General features: G+C 49.9%; 1 protein-coding gene across 1 annotated transcript in view; it reads left to right on the plus strand.

Moving 5' to 3' along the window:
* Positions 1-24189, plus strand: part of LOC147414828 (M-phase inducer phosphatase 2-like) — a 33878-nt gene that overhangs the window by 7520 nt on the left and 2169 nt on the right. The window contains exons 2-4 of the mRNA XM_086470863.1: positions 22674-22715; positions 23704-23838; positions 23989-24063. Coding sequence (XP_086326989.1) covers positions 22674-22715; positions 23704-23838; positions 23989-24063 — 252 coding nt within the window. The remainder of the gene's footprint in view (positions 1-22673; positions 22716-23703; positions 23839-23988; positions 24064-24189) is intronic.

Raw genomic sequence — 24189 nt, forward strand, 5'->3', positions numbered from 1 at the left:
TCAGCAAATGCTTCCCAGGCTCTGGAGGTGAAGTGGCCTCACGAAAAACTCAGTTTGGGTAAACATCAAGATTTTAACTATGCAGAGGCAAATTAAGCTTCAAAACACACATTTAAAGAGATACACAGACGCACAAGTCAGCAGAGCGTGTGATTCTGTGATTTTTCTGAACACAAATGGCACTAAACACATGACTAAAACTTTCTTAAAACATACACTTAAACCAAAAAATGGCCCAAGTTTCAGATGCTCAAATGCCTTCAACTTCTACAGCCTAAACTTAAGAACATAATAGGTGTAGAACAAGGCTTGAATTTTCCAAATTTGCCAGAAGTAGGGAGGTACTGAGAAGCTACTATAAGCTGTCTTAAAACAAGAATTTTCACCATAGTGAAAAAAACCCCACTGAAACGCAAAATCCAAACCAGTTTGGGGTTTTGTATGGGGTTTTTTTGGTTGGTTGGTTGGTTTTGGTTGTGGTTTTTGGGTTTGGTTCATTTGTTGGCTGCATTTTTAAATGACAATCAAGTTGAGGACATCAATACCAAGTACAAAAAACCCCCCGCAAACCACTCCTTCTCCCCACTCCCTCTCCCGTAAGTAGAAGTAGGATGAGTTACCTCCTCTTGTTGTCCCACAAATCCAACTCTTCTACAATCCTTTCCTCCATGTATCTAAAGTATAAAACAAGCTCGATCTTGTTTAAAAAGCAGTGACCATCAAGACAGAACACAAAGGCTTACAGCACCGTCAAGACTCAATGGTTGAAACCGTTTCCTCAGTTGCAAGTCGTGCCATCCCCTTACCACTACGTACCTCACAGAAACAGTACTTTCCCCTTCTCTCACAGAGGAAAATAAATTCTAGATTGGAAGGTAAAAAAGAACGGGGGGCGGGGGGTGTGTTTGAAGCGGGTAAGCAGAAGCCTCAGCTCTGACCACGGAGGCGAACATGAGGTTTATCACTCACGACGCTGCTCCTGGATCCCACGCTGCCACCGGGAAGGCGAACTCACCCGGGAAAGTCGAGTTTCAGATTGATTTCTGCCCCAGGGAAGGAACCGCAGGGAGATCCTGCCTACGTCAGCTCCCCAGCCACATCCCCCACGGCGCCACACGAGCCTCCCCAGCTCGCGTGCTCCGTTTTGAGATGAAAAACAGCTAAAAAGGAGCTACAAGGCGCTGGCCCAAGGGCACCTCCTACCTGCCAGCTCTGCAGCCTCGTCAGGGGGGGGGTCAGGCCCCAAGCCCCGGCGGTGGCCGATGACCCTGTGCCCGATCGCGGCTTTGTCTCGGAGCCGCGCGTGCCTCCCGCCCGCCGCCCCGCGAGCGCGTTCATCGCCGCAGCGGGGACCGAAGGCGGAAGCAACCGGCGGGACGCTCGCAGCCCCGGGACCGTTGTCGCGCAGGCGCCGGCACGGCGGGAGACGCGGCCCGGACGCGCCCACCCTCCCCCGGGCAGCGGAGGGGCCGCCCCGGCCCCGCCCCCCGACCCCCCCCCGCCCCGGGCCGCCCTCCCCGCGCCGCGCCGGCGCCTGCGCTCTTGCGCCGCTCGCACTTGCGGTGAGAGCCCCGGGGGAAGAGGCGCTGCTGGGGCCGCCTCGCCGTCCGGTGGCGGGGCCGGCGCTGCGGCTGCGCGACACCAGCCCCGGCCCGGGCCGAGGGAGCTGCAGCCCCGCGGCCGGGAGGCCTCTCCCGGCGGGAGCGCCGCTGCGGGGCCCCGGAGGGGAGCGAGGTAACGCGGCGTCCGCCCGCGGGGCCTCCGGTCCCGCTCTCTGCGTCCCTGCCGCCGGGCCCGCTCCCCTTCCCTGGCCGCCCCGTGCCTTCGGAGAGCCGCCTGCCGGGGACGGCCGCGGCGGGATGGAGGTGAGAGGGTTTCATCTCGGCGCTGCCGGGGGGGGGGGAGGCAGGGAGGGAGGGAGGCAGGGAGGGAGGGAAGTGTTTGACGGCTCTTGCCGTAACTGCAGACCGTGGGGGCTGGGAGCTGAACTGGGAAGCCGCAGCCTTCGGGACTTGTCACCTTGGCCGTGACGCCGTACTCGAGGTCACCTCGCCGGGAAGCGAGGGAGGGCAGAGCTGAATCGTTGGACTCGGAGATGCGGTTGTGTTTAACTGAAGCAAAATGACAATCAATGCCCCTGGTTGTGCTTTCTTACAGCACACAGTGGGTTTTCCTTAGGAGAACCCTCGCTGTTGAAAGCTGCGGGAACGGAGCCGATAGTTTTGAATTCAGGTGGCCTCTTAAGTGGCAAATAAACATGTTCCATGGGAAGATAATGTTCTAGCTTTTGGCTTTGTAGGTGAGGTAAAAATTTCAGCTGTTGAGCTGCAGCAGGCACAGTTCTCTGTAGCTTCAGTAATGCCAGTGTCAGTAACCCTTGCTGCTTGTCGGCGTGGGTTTTGAGGGGAGATGGTATTTTACTTGGTATGAAGGACTCAACACTGTTTTACTGTCTGCAGTCACAATTTGATGTTCTGTTGACCATTTGCAGTGTGTTCAGAAGCGTTCTTAGCCTCACCTTCCTTCAGAGAAGTCCTCTCTGATGTCTCTGGTGTACCTACTGTTCTACAGTTTCCCAAACCTCAACCCAAATCAAAAGGCAGTACCTAGGAATCGTTCCCTTTTGGGTGGAGTTTCTAAACAGTTTTGTGTAGGTGCCTCCAGCAAAGAAGATAAAAATAGCCATTTCAGTTTCTAGGTGCCTTGCCTGAAGTTTCTGCAAAGCTTTAAGCTCGCTCACATCAATCAGTGAGGCTTTAGAATTATCTCTTGTTTTATTTTGTTTTGTGGTTTTGTTTGGATTTTTTTAAACACAACTTTTCCTGTGTCCCTTGAAACAACTCTCCTGGTAGAGGTGGAGGGAGAAGGACTGGGAAGAGTCATGGCTCAGGGGTGACGTAGCCAGGCACGCTGCTGGATGCAAACTCTAACGGACTGAGGCCCGTGGACTGCAATTAGACAGCCCAAACTGCTACAGCCCCCAAAGGTGTTCCTGGTGCTTCTGAGTGTGGCTGTGCTCGAGGCAGGAGTGTTTGACCTTCCTGTGAACCGCCAGTTGAGCCCTGTGTTTGAGGGTGCTGTAACACTGGGTAGTATGATGACTTGGGGAACTTTTCTGCCCAGTTAGAATCCCACAACTTTGCAAAGGCAGTAACTTTTGTAATTACGTCTTTTTTTACGAGATGCTTGGTGGACAAGGAGAAGCTGAGCCTGGAAAGCTGTGGCTGAGCAACCCCGAGGCAATACTTACGGACTGGTCCCACGTGTGGGATTGGAGAGATGGGAGCAGGTCAGTTAACAAACACCTCCATTTCGGGGGGTCATGAAACGAGCTTTTTTTGGCAATGAAGGGGGAGAGAAATGGCTAGCTTCATCTAACTAGAGACAGGCTGATTCAAAGTGTGAAAGTCTCCTCGAAAACAAAGAACCCTGAAGTAGTGGAGAACTTGCTGTGCTTCAGAAGGTTTGGTTAAAATTTAGGCACTCAAGAATAAGAACCTCTAAATACCTGTAGCCTGTGCACGTAAATACAATGTAGGCAGAGAAGTTTCTTGGAAAAGCTTTATGCCTCTACCGTGCTTTACCAGTTCAGCAGTGTCAGCAACTGGAGATTTTAAAAGCTCTGATTCTCAGATCAGAGTTCACGGTACAGGTTTCTAGGTATGCGCTGTGTGTTTTATTCTGGCAGAAGAACAGGCCTGTATGCTGTGACCCCTGCGGTACCTTGTGGGTGTAGCTATCAGTACACCTTCAAGGTGAAGAGTGTGTGTATGTCCAGAGAACCCAGTTATTTCCAGGCCCACCCAGTTTCCTGGAGGATGGTGAGGACTGTGCAAGGACTGAGCTGTGAATGGAAGGAGTTTGCCATCAGCTGAAGTAAAGGTCTGTGGGGTTGTTTTGTGATTAGGAAAGATAATTGGCTGCTGGTCTTCCAGTTCCTCGAGCCCCTTGCTTCTGTCAGGAAAAAGGGCAGCTGTCTGGTACAAGACCAGTTGTGCTGGTGGGTTGCTGGGGAGGTGTTCAAACCAGGGCTCTCTTGCCAAGGGCAGCGTCAGGTGGTGAAGAGGGAGACCCCTGGGTCCGAGTTGCCGGGGCCAGGAGCAGCAGTCGGTCTCTGCCCAGACTTCTGGAATGCCGTGGGGACAGGTTTGCTCGTGCCAGGCTGGGGTCTGTTAGATACAGCCTACGCTCAGCCACGGGGAGTGGAATTTCGGGGTGGGATTACTGTGCAGCACAGGGGGGCACAAATTCCTGTGTTTTCATCTCCCCCTTTAGCGTAAGACTTAAGTTTTTATACGGTGCTGACTCAGCAGCCTATTTCAGCAGCTTAGAATTAGGAAAGGTTGTTTCACAATTAAAGCCACTGAATTTCGTGCTGCTAGTCAGAAGCTGGAGATGTGAAGTAATTCGAATTCAGATGTTTCATGTGGCTGTAAATGATTCCTGGGTTGTCACCTGGGGGGTCAGTCTGTGGGTGTGGGGGTGGAGGCGGCGCAGCAGGAGGTGTGTTCCTGCGGGGCGGGTGGCGAAGGGGTGAGCGTGCGAGGGGAAACCTCTGGGTGTAGTCACAAGGGAGACTTGTGCAGGACTTGCAAAGTGGGGGTTTTATGGTGGTCCTACGCTAGCGTGGTACAAACTGCCTACAACGGCGGGCACTGGTGCTGCGCTGCAGAAGGGAACGTCCTAACCCCTGGCCCGTGTTGCCCCCAGGACTTCCTCATGTCACATCCCACTTCTTCGTTGCCCCTTCTCCATGGGCTCAGGGTTACAGTCTTCCCATGTCTCAAGTGTGTTTCTGACCGTCAGAACAAATTTCTAACGGGTTTAATGTTTAGGAAAATGAATGTAATACTTATTGTAGTTTACTCATGCATTAATTACCAAGTTGGAAAAAAAGCCGTGTTCTTAGAGATGTGAGCCATGTTCAGTGTCCTTGTTGTGATCCATTTTATACTCACGTTGTGTAATGCCGACCTTGGGGATGAAGGTATTTCTGCGTGTTTTATTGACTTACATCTTGAAAGTGAGGTGTTGATATGTATGTTAGATGTTAGGCAGGACAAAAACATAATAGAAAAGCGCAGTAATGGTATCTTTCCCTCTCACCCAGTTATTATGGTAGAGCAGGTTTTTTTGTTGGGGTTTTTGTTGTTGGTGGGTTGGGTTTTTTTTGTATTTAGAATGGTCTGTCTGTTCCTGTTTAGGCACAGAGGCATGTGAGATGTTAAAGCTGTTGTGACCTGATGCATCTACAGCTCCAAATTAAGTGGATGAGTGGGTTAATTGATACAATATTGAAACAGAGGAACCTATTTTATTGTAGTTCTGATTTTGCATACATACGAGATATGATGTAATAATATTTATGCAATGCATGAGTAACTATTCATTATTAAAAACTGTAGAGCCTGAGGTTGTCTGGCAGTTTCTTACATTGAGGTAAAATAAAGCTGGTTTTATAAATACTTGGTATCAACTATTTTGACTTTTAGGCTGTTTGAATTAGCTTTGTAGTACTGAGGCTTAATCATCTTTACTGTTAGGTGTAAACAGCAGCAGGAAAACCAACCCAGTTCTGCTGCGAGTATTATCTGTTCTTCTGTTTCCTACCACAGAAGTGGGTTTTTTACACTCAGATTAATGTTCAGGTTGGAAGGGACCTCTAGAGATCGTTTAGTTGGTCCAGGCGCCCTGCTCCCATCAGGGTCACCTAGACCAGCTCCAGGGATGGAAACGCCACAACCTGTCTGGGTAAGTTCCAGTGTTTGACCACCCTCACAGAAAAACAAAACAAACAGCAAGAGGGGAAAAAAAAAAAAAAAACCACACGAAAGAAAGAAACCAAACCCACCCAAAACTTCCTTTTTAAGTTTCTTGTGTTTCCAGTTGTGCCTGTTGCCTCTTGTCCGTTCACTGGGCACCACTTGGGTGAGTCAGACCCACTCTTTTTTACGGCTTCCCATCAGGTTTTTATACGCATTGATAAGATTCTTTCCCGCCACCCCCCGTCCTTCTTGAGGCTACAAAATCCTGGCTCACACAGCCTTCCCTTGTATGTCCGATGCTCCAAGCCCTTCATTGGGCTCCAGTATGTCCGTGTTTGCCTTGTACTGGGGAGCCTAGACCTGGGCCCAGCACTCCAGATGTGTCTCACCAGTGCTGAGCAGAGGGAAAGGGTCACGTCCCTCGACCTGCTGGTGCTCTTCCTAATGCAGCCCGGGACACTGTTGGCTGCCTTTGTGGCCGAGGCGCGTTGCTGGCTGCTTCACCCAGGACCCCGGGTCCTGTTCTGCAGAGCTGCTTTCCAGACAGTCTGCCTCCAGCCCGCAGTGAGGGACGGGGTTATTCCTCCCCGCGTGAGGACTTTGCATTTCCCCTTGTAGGGCTTCAGGAGATTCCTCTCCGCCCATTTCTCCGGCCTGCCGAGGTCCTGCTGAATGTCAGCGCAACCCTCTGGTGTGTAAGGCACTCCTCCAAATGTTATCATCTGCAGACCTGCTGAGGGTACACCTGTTCGCTGTCCAGGCCGTTAATGAAGGTGTTCAGCAATACTGGCCTCAGTGTTGACCTCTGGAGCACCACTAGTGACTGGCCTCTGTGTTGCATTACCACAAAGCTGCTTCTCCTCACTTCAGTTTCATTTCTCTCTCCGCTGCATAACAGCCAAATCTGGTTTAGAGCTCTCCAGGGTGTGTTTTGTTGTTACCTCTTCCTTTTTTTAACATGCCGTCCTCTGGGGTGAGCGTGTAGGCGCTCCATTTCATTTCTGATTACAGCAAGGCTTGTTTTGTAGCTTTTAGAAAACTTTTATGTAGATATCTTGGGTATGGTATGACTAAAGTAATAGTGACAAATCCTGAGTCTGTATTTTCTGATTTTTGATGGTATGTATTACCTGAACAGAAAACACAGGAATGATCTAAAATAACTGAATATAAGTCGTCATTTGACTAAGAAGGTGTTCTGTACCAGAAATACAGTTTTAAATTGTCCCATGTTTTCTTTACTTCAGAAGAGTGGCATATGTTGTGCATAAAGTAATTTAACTTGCCATGGTAATTCAGGTCATTCTTTATTATGTTTTTTTTTAATGGATGCTTCTTAAGGAATTTGTGCATTCACATGTATGTTTGTGAACCTGCAATGCCCATGCAGAGATGGATTTAGTACCTTTACAGTCTAGATTTCTGTTTTGAGTCTGGTGCTTGAAACACCCCCAAAACCCACCAACAAAACCGCCCACCATAGGATAGATGGGAAGAACAGACTAAAGCTCTGCTAAGCATTTAGAGGTTGTGCCAGCATGTCAGGTTTTGATGAGCTTGTGTTCTTATGCCAGCAGTTGGAAACCTAATCAAGGAAATAAATAGTCGTTTTTAACCACAGCTATATTAAAGATGAAAGACTTCAGAAGCGAGTTGGTTTAGACAGTGTAATGGTGGATAGTCCTCACTCCAAAAGAATTCTGTTCTCTATAAAAGGAGGGATTAAAAGGTGTAGGAAGAGTGATATGTTACGAAAACAGATGGCATAGCAATATTGTTAGTCGTCATTTTGAAGTGAGATTTTGTAGGAGGGATTGCCCGAGTGGACAAACAGGAGGAGGGGAGGGTGTGTTGAAAGGAAGGCTGGGAGTGGAAAGGGAGATGCAGAGCATGTGAGGTGAGGTGGGGGGGAGGGTGGGGGTGGCTGGAGGAAGAGAGTGCTGAGAGCCAGGGCTGCAGAAAATGCTGACGTGGGAGTTGCAACAACAGGGACCAGTGATCCAAGGCTGCTCCCTTTTGGTTTCGCTTGCTTTGGTTCACGGGGCTGACTCATCCCCTGGAATTTCTTATCTCCAGACTTGTGGAAGTAGATGCAGTGTTAGGTGAGGTTGATTGCTCTGTGCAGTGGGAGAGGAGAGAAGGAGAACAAAGTCCCCCTGGCTGAGAAGTGTCCAAGAGGTGTTGAACATAGTGGAGAACTACAGTGTTCTCGTGAGCACTGTGCAGTTTGTGAGCACGTTTTGTGTTGCCTGCTTTCGTGAAAATTTGGGTGGTTATTTTTAGGTTAAGGGATGTGAAAATGTAAATAAAATGAATTCCAGATATCTAGTGTTCATCTTCCCCGTGTATCAGCAGAAATAAACTAAAACCAGCCAGACTTCAAGCCTGACTGCAGGGTGATGCGTGCACAAGAAAATACTTTTGCTGGCGGAGAAAGCTTGGTGGAGCTGCCTAATCTAGGTGCCTATGTGGCAGATTTAAAAAACAGAACAAAACACAAACACAGTGAGAAACAGGTCACTTCTTCAACTGATCATCTCTTCTTTAGGCTCAGGGGGCTTTCTGTAGCCTGTTTGTTTGTCATGTTCTTCAGTTGCTTCCATAAATACCTTACTTGTTTTGTGGGAGCTTGAGTTGTTGAAAGAAAACCTTAGCAACATCTGATTCTTTCCAAGATAGTCTTTGGCTTTTTCAGAATGTCATTCTCTTGTGGAAACCACTAGCAATGCGATATTTTAATTTTATTAATAATCTGGTTTCTGTCAATAGTCATCTGTCTCGTAGTAAACCATTTAATTTCACTGGATGTTTGAATTCTGTAGTTTCTAAAGGTTGAGCGGTTCCATTTTTTTACTTGTAGTACCCTCATGACCAGGGACTTGGTATTTTGATAGCAGAACATTGACGGCGAGAGGCCGAAGCTTATACATTTGACAATAAAATTGTGGAGATAAAATGGTGATGGAAAAGTAACAGTAGATCAGAGTGGCGTTGGCCAAAGACCCTTTAGTAAGAAGTTGGTTTAGGAGAAACCTTGGCGACTAAGATTGCAGCGTAATGCTTTTATTATCTGAAGATAGATAATTTGGTGTAGAAGGGTCAGGAGAAGCACAAGTAATGCTTAAAACTGAGTAGTACAAAACTTTGGCCGTTTTTACAGCTGCTTTGCAGCAGCCATCAGTTGAAACTGGAAGCTTGGTCATACAGTTGAATCTGCACCTGCCTCGAAGGTGGATGGCTGAGTTTTCAAATCCAGTAGCTTGCATTATTTTTCTTTTGTGTTTCGTTAATAATCCTAGATGTTTCGTGGTGTGCAATAGTGAACAGGAGTTTCCTAGTGCGAGGGTTTGATGCAGCAGCCGTCACACGGCGTAAATGTTGCTTTCTGAAGCCGTCTGATTTCATTGGGCTTGTTTGGACAAACGCACGGTGTGGCTATTTGTGAGTGCCTTTAGACTAGAAAGTTACTTAGAATTGTGGGGCAGGGGGAAGCAGAGGGGTAAGCCTGATGTGATTTATTTGCTGAGCTGAGGAGGGCTGGGGGGTGTTTTGGTTCAGGTTTTTTCTTCTGGAGATCGACTCAGTCTGTTGTCCTCAAATGACTGAGTTCTTTGTTAGCACTAATGGAGGTTTGAGTTGTTCTGGAGCTGAAAGAGTTTACTGTTTCAGGGTATTTTGTGAGCTGCCTGTGGATGCTGCGATGAGTAACTAAAGAAGGGCAGGGGATTTCCTACGAGTTGTGTGTCCTGAAATGCTGCACACACTGAAGCTCTGCAGAGGAATTCTGCTGTTTCAGCTCCTCAAACCAGGGTACTGCTAGTACTAGAGGTAGTGTATTCATGTGAGGATTATGTTCTGGAGTTGTCTGTGTTAACAGAGACCTTGATCCCTGGCTATTGACCAGTAGCAGCCACAATAACAGGATGAATGTGTCAAAAATGTCACATTTAAATATTTTTGTTAGCTTGCCGTTGTTGTAGGAAATCATGTCTTAGATCTATCTTTTTAAGACAGTTTCTTAGTAGTTGAGACATGATTAAAATTTCAAGGGGCAATCCTTCCGTTGGGTGCAAGGAAGTTTGTCAGGAGATGATCTGCCTGGTCTGGCTCCATAACACCGAGAACGTGGTTTTTCAAAAGTATAGAATGATCACAATTCCTATAAAGTCAGTGTATGTCTGGCTGCCTCCAGGAGTTCCACCCTTAATCCTTTTTTCCTAGAAATACACTACAAATGTTTTTAGTTAGAAACAATAATTGGAGCCCTGCATTTTTCTAATGCATAATTGTCAAGGAGAGTTACTTATTTGTAGGAGAGAAGCAGCAGAACCCACGGTCTCATTTGTGAGTCGTGTATGGGCTTAAGTTTTTAGTTCTTCAGGATGGTAACTTTTAAGTGATTGCTGTTGTTCATGCAGTCATAACTTCAGGGTTTTGTCTCCCCCACAACTCCCCAGTTCATGTCCTGAACAGAGTTTTGTACCTCAAGACCTGAAAACCTCCTAATAGCAAGAGTAATCAAAAGGCTTGCCGTGTCAAACCCCTGCCCTTTTAAGCAATATCTCTGTTGTTGGGTGCTTTTACTGGAGTTATTTGAAATTGGATTAAACTCTCGCCAGAGGATGATTCCTTCACGTTGGCCTTTCCAGACTGTGTTCAGATTGAAAGCTGAGAATTGTGTGCAGAACCTTTGCAAAGGCTCTTGATTTTTTTCTTGCTTTTAATTCTACTCCTGCAAAGAAATTGTTTTCAGTGTTTATCGCACGTACAGACTGCCTGACTGCATTTGTGTCTGAGTGCCACGTATGCAGTTAGCAAATGATTTAAAAAAATTTAAAATATTCGAGCAATTCTTAATTTGGTATTTTAGATGTGGAATATAGAGCAAGGGATTGGATGACCTGTACAAGGTCGCGAGGGGTTTGAAGGGGGGTTTGTCCTCCTTTTCTTGCTTTTAGGTGCCTTAATCACAAGACCATCATTTAAGATAACAGTGTGCAGCAGTGCTTCTAAGAAACCCTCACCAGATCTGTGCCTTTGTGCTGTAACGCTGTGTGCAGATTTGTACAGCTAAACTGATGGGCAATAGACTGGAAACAGGCGCTGTAGAATTGCATTGAAAAGTCATCAAACCAAAGGTGTTATTAAAAGGTTGTATTTTGAGAGGAGCCAAAGATGTCCGTGTTCATCAATTTCAGCTTGATTTCATTAAAGTTTATGCTTTTTTCATCATGTGTTAAGAACAACTTTGAGTATTCTGTACTGGTAAATGATTTCCAAGACTCACAGCATAGCATTTTGGTTTTTGAAGACTAAAGTTTTGACTGTGCTGTGTCTTGTAATGGTTTTGAACCGTATTCAGATACAAGTCTGCATACGTGCTGGTGCACTTCCACTTTCTGCAAGAACTGTTGGAAGGAGAGTCCCTGACACAGCTTAGCTCACACAGTTCCTTTCTTTTTTTAAAAAAAAAAAAAAAAAAAAAAAGGCCAAACAAAGCCAAGCCAAACCCTGGACAGGGAAACTTGGCAGACAGTCATATTGGAAAATAATAAACAGGCCTCTGCCAGGAGTGTTTGAATTTGTTACGTTTGTCTGGTTGGGACTCGTAGCTGCTTAGAAATCTCTGAATAGCAACAGAGGAGGCAGAGGAACAATTTTTCTACAGGCACAGGGTTGAAATGATTCTTATTTGGAAGTCTGCCTTTGTCACCAAAGAGCTAGAAATAGCGGGTTTTTCTCTTAAAGGTGGTGTTTTGTTTTTTTTTTTCTGAAGAAATGAATATGAAGTTTGCTGGAGCATTCATTTTAGAACAGGACAGTGCAGAAACACCCCGGTGACACTGATGAATGAGTTTCTGACCAAAGCCACGACAAAATAAATAGCCTGACCTGTGGTTTTAGATCTCAAGGTCTTCTGGTGGTTTCGATGGCAATTCTTTTCTGCTTTTCCTAGAAATAAAGGAATTCTTTGTCTCTTAAAGGGCTAGAGCCCCAGGGATTTGAATGGCCAGCTTCTCTGTAGAGTTGCACAAGCCTTAGTCTTACTTTCCATCAATAGGAGGTTTTCAGGTGGTTGTCCCAGCCCCAGCCATCACTATTAATACTATGCTGTGGCGGTCACCTGTGTGAGAAGTTCCCATTGGTTTGTGCTTTGCTCTCAATGCACTTTGTGTTTATTTTACTTTTGATATACTCAAGTTAATTGGCCAGGACTTGCAGTAATCAGTCAAGTGTTGGCCTTAACTATGCAAAATACTTTTAAAGCACAGATTTTTATTCCTGGTTACAGTCTGTTTATTTCAGTTGTCCCAAGTGTTGGAATGACCACTGGAAGAGTAAGTGTTGACTGAAGAGCAGTCTGATGGTTAGGGTGTGAGAGTTCAGATTTTGGTTTTTCCATCAATTTCTACTGAGGCTTTGAAAAATGCTTCTAATATCGATAAAAATGTCAAATGAAGTAGAAGTCCTAATTTATAATTTGGCACAGTGCTGCACTGGTAATCTGATCTGAATGATTTGAATCTACTTTATAGCATTTTCCCTTCTTGGTCTAATTACAAATGAAAAATAGATCCTTTTCTTCATCGTCCTGAACTTTGCTCTCAATACTTCCAGGTTCTTTTGTTCTGGATGCCTGAACAAGTTTGTGTGTGTCAGTTCTTTCTTAAACTCATTGTTGGTAACCTCATCGTTATTGTTCAAAGGACTGATGAAACCTTTCTCTCAAAAGGACCAGGAGCCAGGACAGCAAAATAATAAAATTGGCTAGAACAAAAGGGATGCCATTAGTACTGGAAATAAAATGCAAATACTTCCAAATCTGAAACACGAGAACGGGAATAGTCGTGTTCTGTGGTACTGGTGTTCACAGAGAGTTTTCCAGTCTCAAACTAGAGCCTCTAGTTTAGTACTCTGACTGCTTTACAAAACTGAGTGCGTCCTGACAGTCTTTTTTTTTTTTTTTTATTTTTTTTTTTTTATTTTGAGTGAGAGACAGTTGCAACTTTATAGTTCAACAACCCCAAAACATTTTACTAGTTAGTGATCTTTGTGGACTGTGAGTTCAGTGCAGCGATAACTCTCCAACCGACCTCGGGGACAAAAAACTTGGAGGTATGATTTGTCAGTGTACTTCTGAACTTGTACAACTTCTTGATCTGTCTCCTGACACTGGATGATTAGCATGAAGTTGTTGCACGGCTTCAGAAAGACAGCCTGTCTTCAGTTCTTGGAAATGTCAGTGAGAGTTTCTGAGGAAGACTTAAGTGCTCTTTTGAGGTGTGTCTTCACTAAGCAATGAGCAGTAGGGCTGTTGCAAAGTGTATCACACTGTTGACGTTAACACCCTGCGTGCTTTCGGATCTGGTCACGTCCAGTGACTTTAGGAAAAGTCATAGCTTGGCGTTCAAGTGCATTCCTTATTCAAGCTTGTCATGACGGGGCACGTAAGCTGACATAATGTGCCGGTAAAAGCTCTTAGAGCATCTCACTACAAAAAGTAGAATATACCACTAGAGGCACATGGCTGAACAAAACCAGTATGGAAGGTGCAGAATCACTGAATGGTGTTTTACAAGGTTCACCTGGGTCTTCAGATTTGGTTGTTAATCTTTGGAGTTCTCCATAGGGTAACCAGCTGCAAGGGTATCTAAACACACGGGTATAAAGCAAAGTCTGTTTTGAAAGAGATCGAGACAATCACTTCTCTGACAATGAACAGGAGAATATATTCAGTAGCTTCTAGTCCTTTCTTTTTTTCTTTTAGGGCTAGCTTCTACTATGCCAGTAGCTGTAGCATGGGAAAACAATGGTTTGGGCAGATTACCATGTGTGTATTCTGCCATCAGCGGAAAAAAAAAGACCTAATTAATGCTTATTTCTGTAAGCCCTTGGGTAAAAAGCAATAAAACCACTACAGAAAACCAACTAGTAGGGAATAAACTGGCTTCAAATGTTTACTTTGTAATAGCTTCATCAAAAGTTATATTCATAAGCATAAAATGCATAAAACTCCCTCTCATGGCTAATCTATAGTGTTATCCCCAAGTTTTACCTGTTACTGTGATAAGGAGACTTTGTCCTGTTCACTTACAAAGTGTACAGTGTCCTGGGAGTTAAACGGATTGTATTTTGTTTAGTTTTATCCCCTCTCCATTGCACCTTCCTTTGGTGACTATTTAGTCCAAAAAGTCTCCAGTGTGCTTTATGGTTTTTGGTTTTTTCCAGATCTGTACTACCCCGGCTTTTGTACAGAAACCCTTAGTCCCCATGGACCTTTGAGTAACGCAGTGAGATGTCTGTGTTTTGTTTGGATGTTGTTATTTCAGGTGTCAGGTTGTACTGAGGAGCTTAAGGAAGTCCTGTGGGTATCTTAAATGTGGGAAGTCCTCTGTTCTTTATTAAAGCTCTGTTATTAAATATGGAGCCTTTAAACAGATAACAGATAAAAAGCGAGGACTTACTTTGATCTGACTAAATGATGATGATGGTGGTTATAATTTTTTTTCTCAGTGCATTGGAAATGCAAGTTCTCTTCCATTCTTTAAGCGGTCCTGTTGCTTTTGATGATCCATTCTACTCAAAGGCTTAATACAGTAAGATTTGAAATATTTGTAGTGAACTTGTGTAGCTATTTGATTCCTTTTTCTGAACATGGTGATCAGTAGCCATAAATTTTCACAACCTGAATCAATGAAGTTCTGTTGGTGGAACTTTGTGTGCAGATTTGTGTAATACATGCTGTTCCTTGCCATCTTCAATTTAAGCAGGATTTTGTGTAAAGCCAAACTTCTTAGAATAATAGCAGCAATCCCAGGGGACATAAAAGAAAGTGTCTTGGGAACAGAGGTAGACCTGTGTTTTTGATTTTGTTTTCAAATGAGAACCAGTTGTAGTTGCCAGGAAACATTCAACACCAAAACCAAGTCAATCCAGTAACACACTGTCTGCTTGAGCTGTCAGAGAGCTTAAAACAATAGCTCTGAGGTATGAACTGACCCATTCTTAAAACTGTGCCAGTAGTGATCATAGAATGATGGAATCATTAGGCTGGAGTAGACCTCTAAGATCATCAAGTCCAACTGTTGACCTAACACCACCATGCGCACTAAACCATGTCTAGAAGCACTACATCAACACGTTTTTGAACACCTCCAAGGCTGGTGACTCCACCACTTCCCTTGGCAGCCTGTCCCAATGCTGGATAACCCTTTCGGTAAAGAAATTTATCCTGATGTCCAATCTAAACCTCCCTGGCGCAACATAGAAGAATCATTTTGGTTGGAAAAGACCTTTAAGATCATCAGGTCCAACCGTTATCCTAACACTACCAAGCCCGCCACTAAACCAGGACCCTGAGCACCACATGGGTACGTCTTTGAACACCTCCAGGGATGGTGACTCCACCACCTCCCTGGGCAGCCTGTTCCAATGTCTGACCACTCTTTCAATAAAGAAAATTTTCCTCATGTCCAATCTAAACCTCCCCTGGCACAACTTGAGGACATTTCCTCTTGTCCTATGGCTTGTCACTTGGGACAAGAGACCGACCCCACCTCACTCCAGCCTCCTTTCAGGCAGTTGCAGAGAGCAGTAAGGTCTCCCCTCAGCCTCCTCTTCTCCAGACTAAACCACCCCAGCTCCCTCAGCTGCTCCCCATCAGACCTGCTCTCCAGACCCCTCACCCGCTTTGCTGCCCTTCTCTGGACACGCTCCAGCACCTCCGTGTCTGTCTTGTCCTGAGGGGCCCAAAACCGCACCCAGCATTCGAGGGGCGGCCTCACCAGTGCCCAGTACAGGGGCATGATCACCTCCCTGCTCCTGCTGGCCACCCCATGGCTGACACAGGCCAGGATGCTGTTGGCCGCCTTGCCCGCCTGGGCACACTGCCGGCTCACGTTCAGCCGCCTGTCGACCAGCACCCCCAGGTCCCTCTCTGCCGGGCAGCTTCCCAGCCACTCCTCCCCAGCCTGTAGCGCTGCTGGGGTTGTTGTGGCCGAAGTGCAGGACCCAGCACTTGACCTTGTTGCAACTCATGGAACTGGCCTTGGCCCAGCGATCCAGCCTGTCCAGATCCGTCTGTAGAGCTTCCCTGCCCTCCAGCAGATCGACACTCCCACCCAACGTGGTGTCATCTGCAAGCTCCCTGCAGGAGCACTCGATCCCCTCATCCAGCTCATCCATCAAGATGTGACACCAGAGCGGTCCCAATGCTGAGCCCTGGGGGACACCCCTTGTGACCGGCCGCCAGCTGGATTGAACTCCCTTCACCACCACTCTCTGTGCTTGGCCATCCAGCCAGTTTTTAGCCCAGCTTGGAGTGATGATTGGAAATGTCCGAGTACTTTACTGTGTCACTGTTCATTGAGATAGAAAGTAGGACCATATCTATATAAATCTTGCATTCTGAAAAATGTAGAGCCCAGAGTCAATAAAATGAGTAAAAGAACATGTGTAGGTGGATATTAAACTAAACAGCTGCAAAGTCTTAGATTTGGAATTGTTTTTTCTGAAGTATTGTCAAACTTTAGACTCACTGCTATAATTATTGTCAATTCAGGATGCTTCAGTTGCAGGGCGTACACATGTTAATTGGTGATGTTTAATAATATTTATTGCCTTGAAGAAAAACTACCTTCACTTACCTTTTCTTTTGCTTCTTTGTTGTTGGGCTTAAGGTTAACTGTGATTGGATGGCTTGAACACTTGTCAGAATACCTTTGTGTAGAAACTGGAGTCAAATAAAAAAATCCAAAGCCAACTGAAAGACTAGACAAGGTCATAGGCTTTGAGCAGGGAGGTTGGACTAGATGGTCTCCAGAAGTTCCTTCCAACCTCGACTGTTCTGTCAATCTGTTCTGTGACAGAATAACTGCATTTAATAAACCTGGCTTAACACAGGTTTATCCCAGTAATTTGTATTTCAGACTTTGTTCCTTGTTTTGTTGAAATTTTTTAACTCATTCTGTTTGTGATAAGTAGAGACACGGACAATTTAAAGTGTCAAAATCCAGTGCGAATTTTATTATATTAGCAAGCGAACAAGAGCAAAGGCAGCGCTGGGCGGCCGGGGAGTCTGCGCTCCGCCAATGGCTCGCGCCTTCCCGTCTCGTGTAAGCACATTATGTACAGTCTCATTTCCTGTATTCGCGATGTCGCAATCAGGTCGATACTCTGCGCATGTGCCTTCTGTTGCTGGGGGGTCTTTCTCTGCCTCCTGGTGATGGTAAGGATGAAGGCTGAAGGTCTTCCTCGTTGCCCTGTGGGTGAACTTATGCAAGAATGTGATTGCTTAACCCCCTCAGCTGTGGGTCCTGTTTACTTTGCCAGATGTCCTTTGGTTGGGCTATCAAGCCTTGGGGGCACATAAATCTTCCATCCATACCCTCCCATACAGGTTTAATGAACAAAGTACAATATGTTACTTATTACAATCCCCCCTTTTTCTTTTGTCCATTATTTTGTTCATTGAACCGTTGTAGCTCTTGAGCACTCAAGACAAGGGTTTCTGCTAAATCGGGCTCATCGGGTACCAATTCGTACTTCGCTCGAACAAGTATCAGGTGAGCGGCTTTTAAACGGTTCTTAACTATCGCGATAACTTTATTGAAAATACAAGGTCCAAATGCAAGCGTTAAAGTGAGCAGTATTAATGGTCCCGCCAATGTTGACAATAAAGTAGTAAGCCAAGGAGAATGGTTAAATCATGATTCAGGGTTTGTCCCATTTACACGCTTGGCCTTAGATGTATTTCCCACAGCCTCGTAAAAGGGCGGTCTAATGCCATAACACAGCCAACAGGAGCTGGTCATTTGTGGGTTAGTTTTATTCAATATTTGGTAGCTCGCTTGCATCACTTTCCATAAGGTATTCTCTCCTAAATCTTCTTCCGGGATAGTTATACTAGAGCGAGTATTCTTACTAGTAAACTGGGTATCATTGCTAATTTCAGTATCATTTGTAGGTCCCAGAGTTTGTTCGTGTGCAAGTGTGGAATTTGGTCCAATTGGTTCAGGATCATTTGGAATGGCCTCCTTTTTATCAGTCCTCCTCTATCCGTTCCTGACTCCCAATAACGAATTCCCCAAGTCTTTCCAGTTACCCACCCCGAGTCGTTGGGCTGCGTGATATTGATAAAGATAACATGGGGACTCCAATCGGAAACTTACAATTTCCTCCGGACGCGGAGGGAGATCCCCGGTAAACAGGGTTGTATCGGTACCAGTTGGCACAATGTGGGGGTGAAACTGGGAGACCCAGGAGCAGTTACTGTTTGCACTATGGCTTGATCTTCCCATCTGGATAATGTCCATTTAAAAGGTTGGTGTGCATATGGCTCACAGACAGGGACGCATAATACTACCCAGATTGCCCCTATAAATATGTATTGGGAAAAGTGGTGGGTTTTGTAATATACCAATTGCTTATTCCTACCCCAATTTGATACCCGTACCCGATTTTTGTCGTTTGCACTCCAGGGCTTCGCCTTTTTGCTACCATCCTTGAGGCAGGATCTCAAGCACTGCTTTGCAGTCCCAGTCGTTGGGTTTGTTCCTCCACAGTTTTTTTACTCCTCTGCCTCGCTCGTCGACTCGGTTGCTTCGAGCCACGAGGGGTACCATCTTCTCGGCAGCAGGGGTATTCTTCAGGAGGGCTAGTGCTTACTTTAGCAGCTTGCCTCAGGATGTACAAATTCCAGTTGGTATCTTTAACTTGGGGTGCGTTGCACTTCACCCCTTTCAGGAACTTCCGGCACTGCCCTCTTACTATTTCAGCGACAAAAGGAATCGGTTCGTTCGAATGGTAACAATAATTTTCGGGCTGGATTCCCTTAGCAAATATCTCCCACCATTCCCTTGATTCGGGAATAATCTCTCCCTGTGATTCTTTTAATTTTAGTGCCAGTTCTGTAAGTTCTCTTTCTCACTCCCAGCAGATTTGGCAGACGCCCCTTGGGGGTCTTCTGTTTCGGCAATGGGCCCACTACCGTTCCCGACACACCTTACACACAAAGCACACGAATGGGTAACAGTTAATATACCACACTTGATTTCAGCATCTACATGCCCATCTTCAGTCAGAATTGGATTCTCACTATATTCAATTTTAAAGGTGTTCATTCAGGTCCTTTGAAATTTTATTTTTAGGTCCCCGGGTACACTGGCCACTTGCCACTGTTGATTCTTTACGGGTCCTTTGACTCGGCTGGCGTGAGTCCACCCTCTTTCAGCTGTTCGTATGGAGGTTTCTGTAGTAAGTAAAACAGGATAAGGCCCTTCCCACTATGGGGTTAGTAAGGTCTCTTTACTTTTAGGTCCCAGCTGGCTGAGTATTTGCCACAACTGGGAACCTTGCAAGTGTTCTTTTGTTAATTTCCCGTAGGTCATGGACTAATCTATAGGACCCATCAGTTTTCTTTACGGGTAAGATGGGTGTACTGAAGGGAGACATGCATGGTTCCAGTAGCCTTGGTTTAATTAATCTTTCAATCTCTGGTTTCAACCCCATCCTGCCTTCTCATGAGATTGGGTATTGTTTTATTTTTATTGGAATTTCCGGATCCCTGGTAGTTACAGTGAAGGGTGGGATATTAAATTTGCCCACTGTCTCCGGAGTGTACCAAACCTCGGGGTTAATTTTTACTTCATCCTCACTTCTAAGGGGACATAATTTTACTTGTAACTCATTATTTTTAACTTCCAAATTAATGTCCAGTGTGATGATTATATTTTGTCCCAGTAGGTTATAATCTGCTTCTGGGACCAACAATAGGGATCCCACCCCAAATTTAGATTTTGTTTCAAAAAGAACGTCTTTTATTACTGGAACCCCGAAAGGCTCTCCTTTTGCTCCAATTACTTGCATTGTCTCCGGGGACAAGTGACATCCCCGGGGTAACTCTTGTACTGTGGACCTCTCGGCCCCGGAGTCCACAAGGAACTCTATTTCCTGTTGCTGGGGACCTATTTTAATTTTTATCAAGGGCTCGGTTTTATGTCTAGCCCCCAGCAAATAGAGCCCCTGACATCCCTAATCCTCATTGAATATTTTCTCATCTTGCAGCCGCTTTCTGCATTCCCTTCTCATATGACCCCACAAAGATTACAGGGTTACCGGTTCTCCTTTGCTGCCCCCAGCCAAGTCCCCCCCCCCCGGCCATACCTCCCCCCCTCCCATGCCCCCACTTTGGGCCACCCCCCTCACACCCCCCAGCCATGCCCCCTCCTGGCTATGCCCCCATGTGCCTTGCCCCCACTTTAGGGCATGTGTCTCCGTCCCCTGTCACGCGCCCCCCCCCCCCCCCCCCCCCCCGTGCCTTGCCCCCCTTCAGACCATGCCCCCTGAGCCCCTCCAGCTATGCCCCCCCCCCATTTTGGGCGATGCCCCCTGAGCCCCTCCAGCCATGCCCCTGCACCCCTGCTGGCCCCTCCCCCCGTGCTTTGCCCGCACCCCCGGGCTCCGCTCCCCTGCCCGCGCGCCCGCGCCCCCGCCCCTCCCCATTGGCTCCCGCCGCGCCGCTCCCCTGTTAGTTTTCGAAGATAAATAGGGGAGGCCGCGGGCGCGCGCCCCCCCCCCCCCCCCTCGCGCACCGGACGGCGGAGCATCGGCGCGGCCCCGCTCCGCTCCGCCGGGGCCGGGAACGGTCGCTCCAACGGGTGTAATTAACGCCTCCCTTCCTTTCCTGCACTCGCCATGGCGGCGCAGGGCGGCCCCGGTGGCCGTGGGCTAGCCGGAGTGGCCAGGAGGCGAGCGGGCATGTCGCCGGTCACCCCGCTGACGCTGGATATGGACAAGCTGGTGGGACTGGGAAGGTGAGTGGAGACGGGGGGGCTGCCCCGCACCGCACCCGCCTCCCCCCCACGCGTGAATGCTGCCGGCTCAGGGCAGTGCTGAGCGCGGAGGGGGGACACACCACCCACCGCCCCACCCGAGGGGGGCACCCCGAGGGGTACCGGTGGGTCCCCACGGGCTGATCGCCGCCCCCGCCCTGCCCGCAGCCACTGGGACACCCCGAAGCGGCGGGTGGCGGGGCTGTCCTTGCAGAGGCGCCGGGCCAGCCCGTGCCGGGGGTCGGCAGCCTTGGGCTCCCCCCGCAGCTCCGTCTCCTCCGAGTCCTCGGACGCGGGTGAGCGATGGGTGCTGTTGCCACACCCGCCCCTGCCCCGACCCCCCTCCTCCCCGGGGCTGGGGGTGTGCAGGGGGAGCTGTGCCGAGGGGGTGGGCGTTGGGCAGGGGGTCACTGCATGCGGGGGGGGGGGGGGCTGGGAAGGCAGGGGAGGGGTTTGAGGGTGGGGAAGGGTCTTTCTGGGGGTGCACGTGGGAGCTGGGTCCCCCGCTCTGTCTCAGCTCCTGGTCATGCTCTGAGTCAAACTGGGATTTTAAACTGGGATTTCCTCCCCAGCGCTTCCTTCCCTGTGCTGGATGATGGGTGGGAGCCCCCCCACCCGCCCAGCCCTGCACCCCGGGGGGGGGCTCGGCTGTGGACCACCCCAGTGGGGGTCCCTGGGCAGGGTGATGTGGGACATCTTGGCCAGGATGGGTGGTTCCAGGGTCGTCCCTTTGCCATGCTGGGGGATGGGGGAAGCTTTGGGTGAGGGTCCCGCCTGAGCACACAGCAGATCCCACCCTGTGGCCCCCTCCCCAGCACTAGAAGGGAACACAGCTGGGGTGGGGGGGGCTCCCCTGCACGCTGCCAGCGCCCCACAGGAGCGGGGGGGGACCTGTGCTGGAGCAGGGTCCCGGGGGCACGGCGTGCCTCCCACCCGCCTCCCCCGGTGCTATCCCTGCCCCTTGTTCCCGCAGGAGTGGGGCTGGACTCCCCCACGCAGGAGGACCCCGTGGCACTGGAGGAAGTGTGAGTGTCCCTCGCCCCGCGTCCCCCCACTCCGGGAGGTCTCCACCCTTGCCCACTGTGTCCCCCCTGCTCACCCTCCCCAGGCTGCCTGCAGTGCCCACGCTCGGCCTGTCCCAGCCTTGCTGGGAGGCTGTGCTTCCAGCTGTTCCCTCCACCCCAAAATTGATTTTTGGTGGGGGGTGGTGTGAGAAACCACCTCTAGTGGGGGTGTCGGTGCTGGTGCTCGGCCCAGCCCTGCTGCAGGCAGGGGTCTGGCAGCGGGTGCAGGCAGGAAGCCTCTGCGGTGCTGCCGTGCCAAGTCCTCCTCTGGCAGGGACGGCCGGCAGATGGCTCGCTGCCTCACCACGCAGCGGGGTGAGGGTGCTGAGCACCTCCCTGGGCTCCCAGCACCCCCGCCTCAGCCTCCTTGGGGTGCTGCTGCCCAGGCCTCGCAGATTTGGGGTGCAGGGATCAGCTGAGAGCCGAGCTCTGCGGGGCTGAGGGGCTCTGGGTGCCACGCCGGTGGCTTCGCCCGCTCCCAGGGCCGTTGGCAGAGCCCCTCTCTGGCAGATGTCGGGTGACTGAGTAACTGGGGGCAGATGGTGATGCTGGGGCAGCCGTGGGGCTGGGTGGGCTGGGCTGCAGGGGACACGCCAGTGCCCCCTTCTTCCTGTCGCAGTGTGCAGCTGCATGGCCATCTGGCCGACGGCCAGCATCCCCAGCATCCCCGCTGCCGGATTTACATACAGGTGGAGAGCGGGCGCCACTGCCACCAGCTACATCTGGGCCCCGAGCGGGGTCAGCGGGGTGCCCTGGACCACCCCAGGGTGCTGCTTAATCCCCCAGCCCAGATTGGGGTCCCCCTGTCTGAAACCAGTGATTTCCAGATGGGGTTTTAACCCTTTGTGGGGCTGAAAGCCGCTCAGCTGCTCTCCCCTTGGGGGGGCTGATGACCCCTGCGTGGGGTGGGGGCCTTGTAAGGGCTGCGGCTGCCCATCCCAGGGGCTCCTGGGCTGCTCAGGCTGGGGCACGGGGTGCCATCCCCCCTAACCCTGGCTCCTCTCTTCCCGCAGCTTCGAGACAGCGATCCTAGAATCCAGGAGAGCTCTCAAAGAGTAAGTGAAGGGGCTCTGTCCCGGTGCCCAGACCCGAAAGCCAGGCTGTGCGTCTGCCCTTCCCTGGGGTTTGGATCAAGCTGTCGGTGTTGCTCAGTGGCTAGAGGAATTGCTGCCCTGGGGTCCTCTCCAGGGAGGTCTCACCCCACTGTGGGGACCCAGGGGACAAGGGGATCCATGCCAGCTTCGGGGCAGGGGGGGGGTGGGACGCTGCTGGTCCAGGGTATCTTCTCACTCATTCAATCCTTTTCTTTTTGCAGCAATAAGCTCCTTATCCGGAGGATCCACTCACTGCCAGTAAGTCCCGGGGGCTCTGCAGGGCTGAGCTGAGCTGGATCCTGCTGTGCCCCTGGCTGAGCTGGGAGGAGGAGGAGGAGAAGGAGGAGGATGGAGCTGGGGAGCGCAGGGGCTGTGCAGCACCTCTCACTCCTCCAAACCCGCCCCGCAGCCACAGCTCCTGGGGGCCAGCCCGGTTCTGAAGAACATCTCCCACTGCCGGGAGTTCAACAGCCACGGGGCCAGGGAGCAGAGGGGCCCAAGGAAGCCCGAGGACAAGGTGAGGGGGGACAGCAAGGCTGGGGAGAGGGAGGCAGGACCGGGGAAGGGGCAGGGGGATGCCATGCCCACCCCCCCCTCCCCCACTGCTGCAGGAGGGGTTTGTCTTCAAGAAGCTGCAGAGGCCAAGTCAGCGCAGCCGGCTGCCCGCCGGCGATGGGGCTGCGGGGAGGGACCCCCTCAGCCAGAGACTCGGCTCTGCACCCGGCTTGCTGGTGAGAGGGGCTGGGGGCGCTGAGAGGGGGGCACCGGGGGTGGGTGGTCCTGCTGCAGGGGCTGCTGAGCCGGGACCTGCTGCTCCAGCCTCCCTGTTTGCACTGGAGACCTGTGGGTGTGGGAGCTGGGGGGATTGGGGTCACTGTGTCTGCAAACAGGGCTGGTGTGGGGCTGGCCCCACTCCTGAGCCATGGGCTGTGTCATGTCCCCTCCCCAGTTCGACACCCTCGAGAAGGAAAACGTCGCCCAGGGCGAGAGCCCCATCATCCTGCGCCGGTGCTCCTTGACCTCCTCCATGTCTGAAGAGGAAGATGATGGCTTCGTGGAGATCCTGGATGAGGAGGAGATGAAGGTAGGGAGGGCTCCTCCATCTGGACAGCTGGATGTACCCTGGGCAGGGGCTCCGTCCCTGCCCAGGGGGGTGCGAAGCAGCAGTGGGACTCGTTCCCTTCACGCTCTCCTCTGTCTCGCCCCGTGGCCCCCCCGGGTGCCCTCCCGGCAGAGCAATGCTGACGTGCCGCAGGGGATGGAGAACCTACTGACCGCGCCCCTGGTGAGGAAGGAGGAGGCCGAGCCGGTACATTGGGTGTCTCGGGGGGTGGATGGGGCCCCAGGCTCCCCCTTCCTGGGGTCTCCAAGGTGGGGTCTGAGGGTGAGGGTCACTGGTTGGCGAGCAGCACTCACCCCAGGGCTGTGGGCTTGT

Source organism: Leptosomus discolor, chromosome 10 (assembly GCF_034619465.1).
Source record: "Leptosomus discolor isolate bLepDis1 chromosome 10, bLepDis1.hap2, whole genome shotgun sequence".
Classification (NCBI taxonomy): Eukaryota; Metazoa; Chordata; class Aves; order Leptosomiformes; family Leptosomidae; genus Leptosomus; species Leptosomus discolor.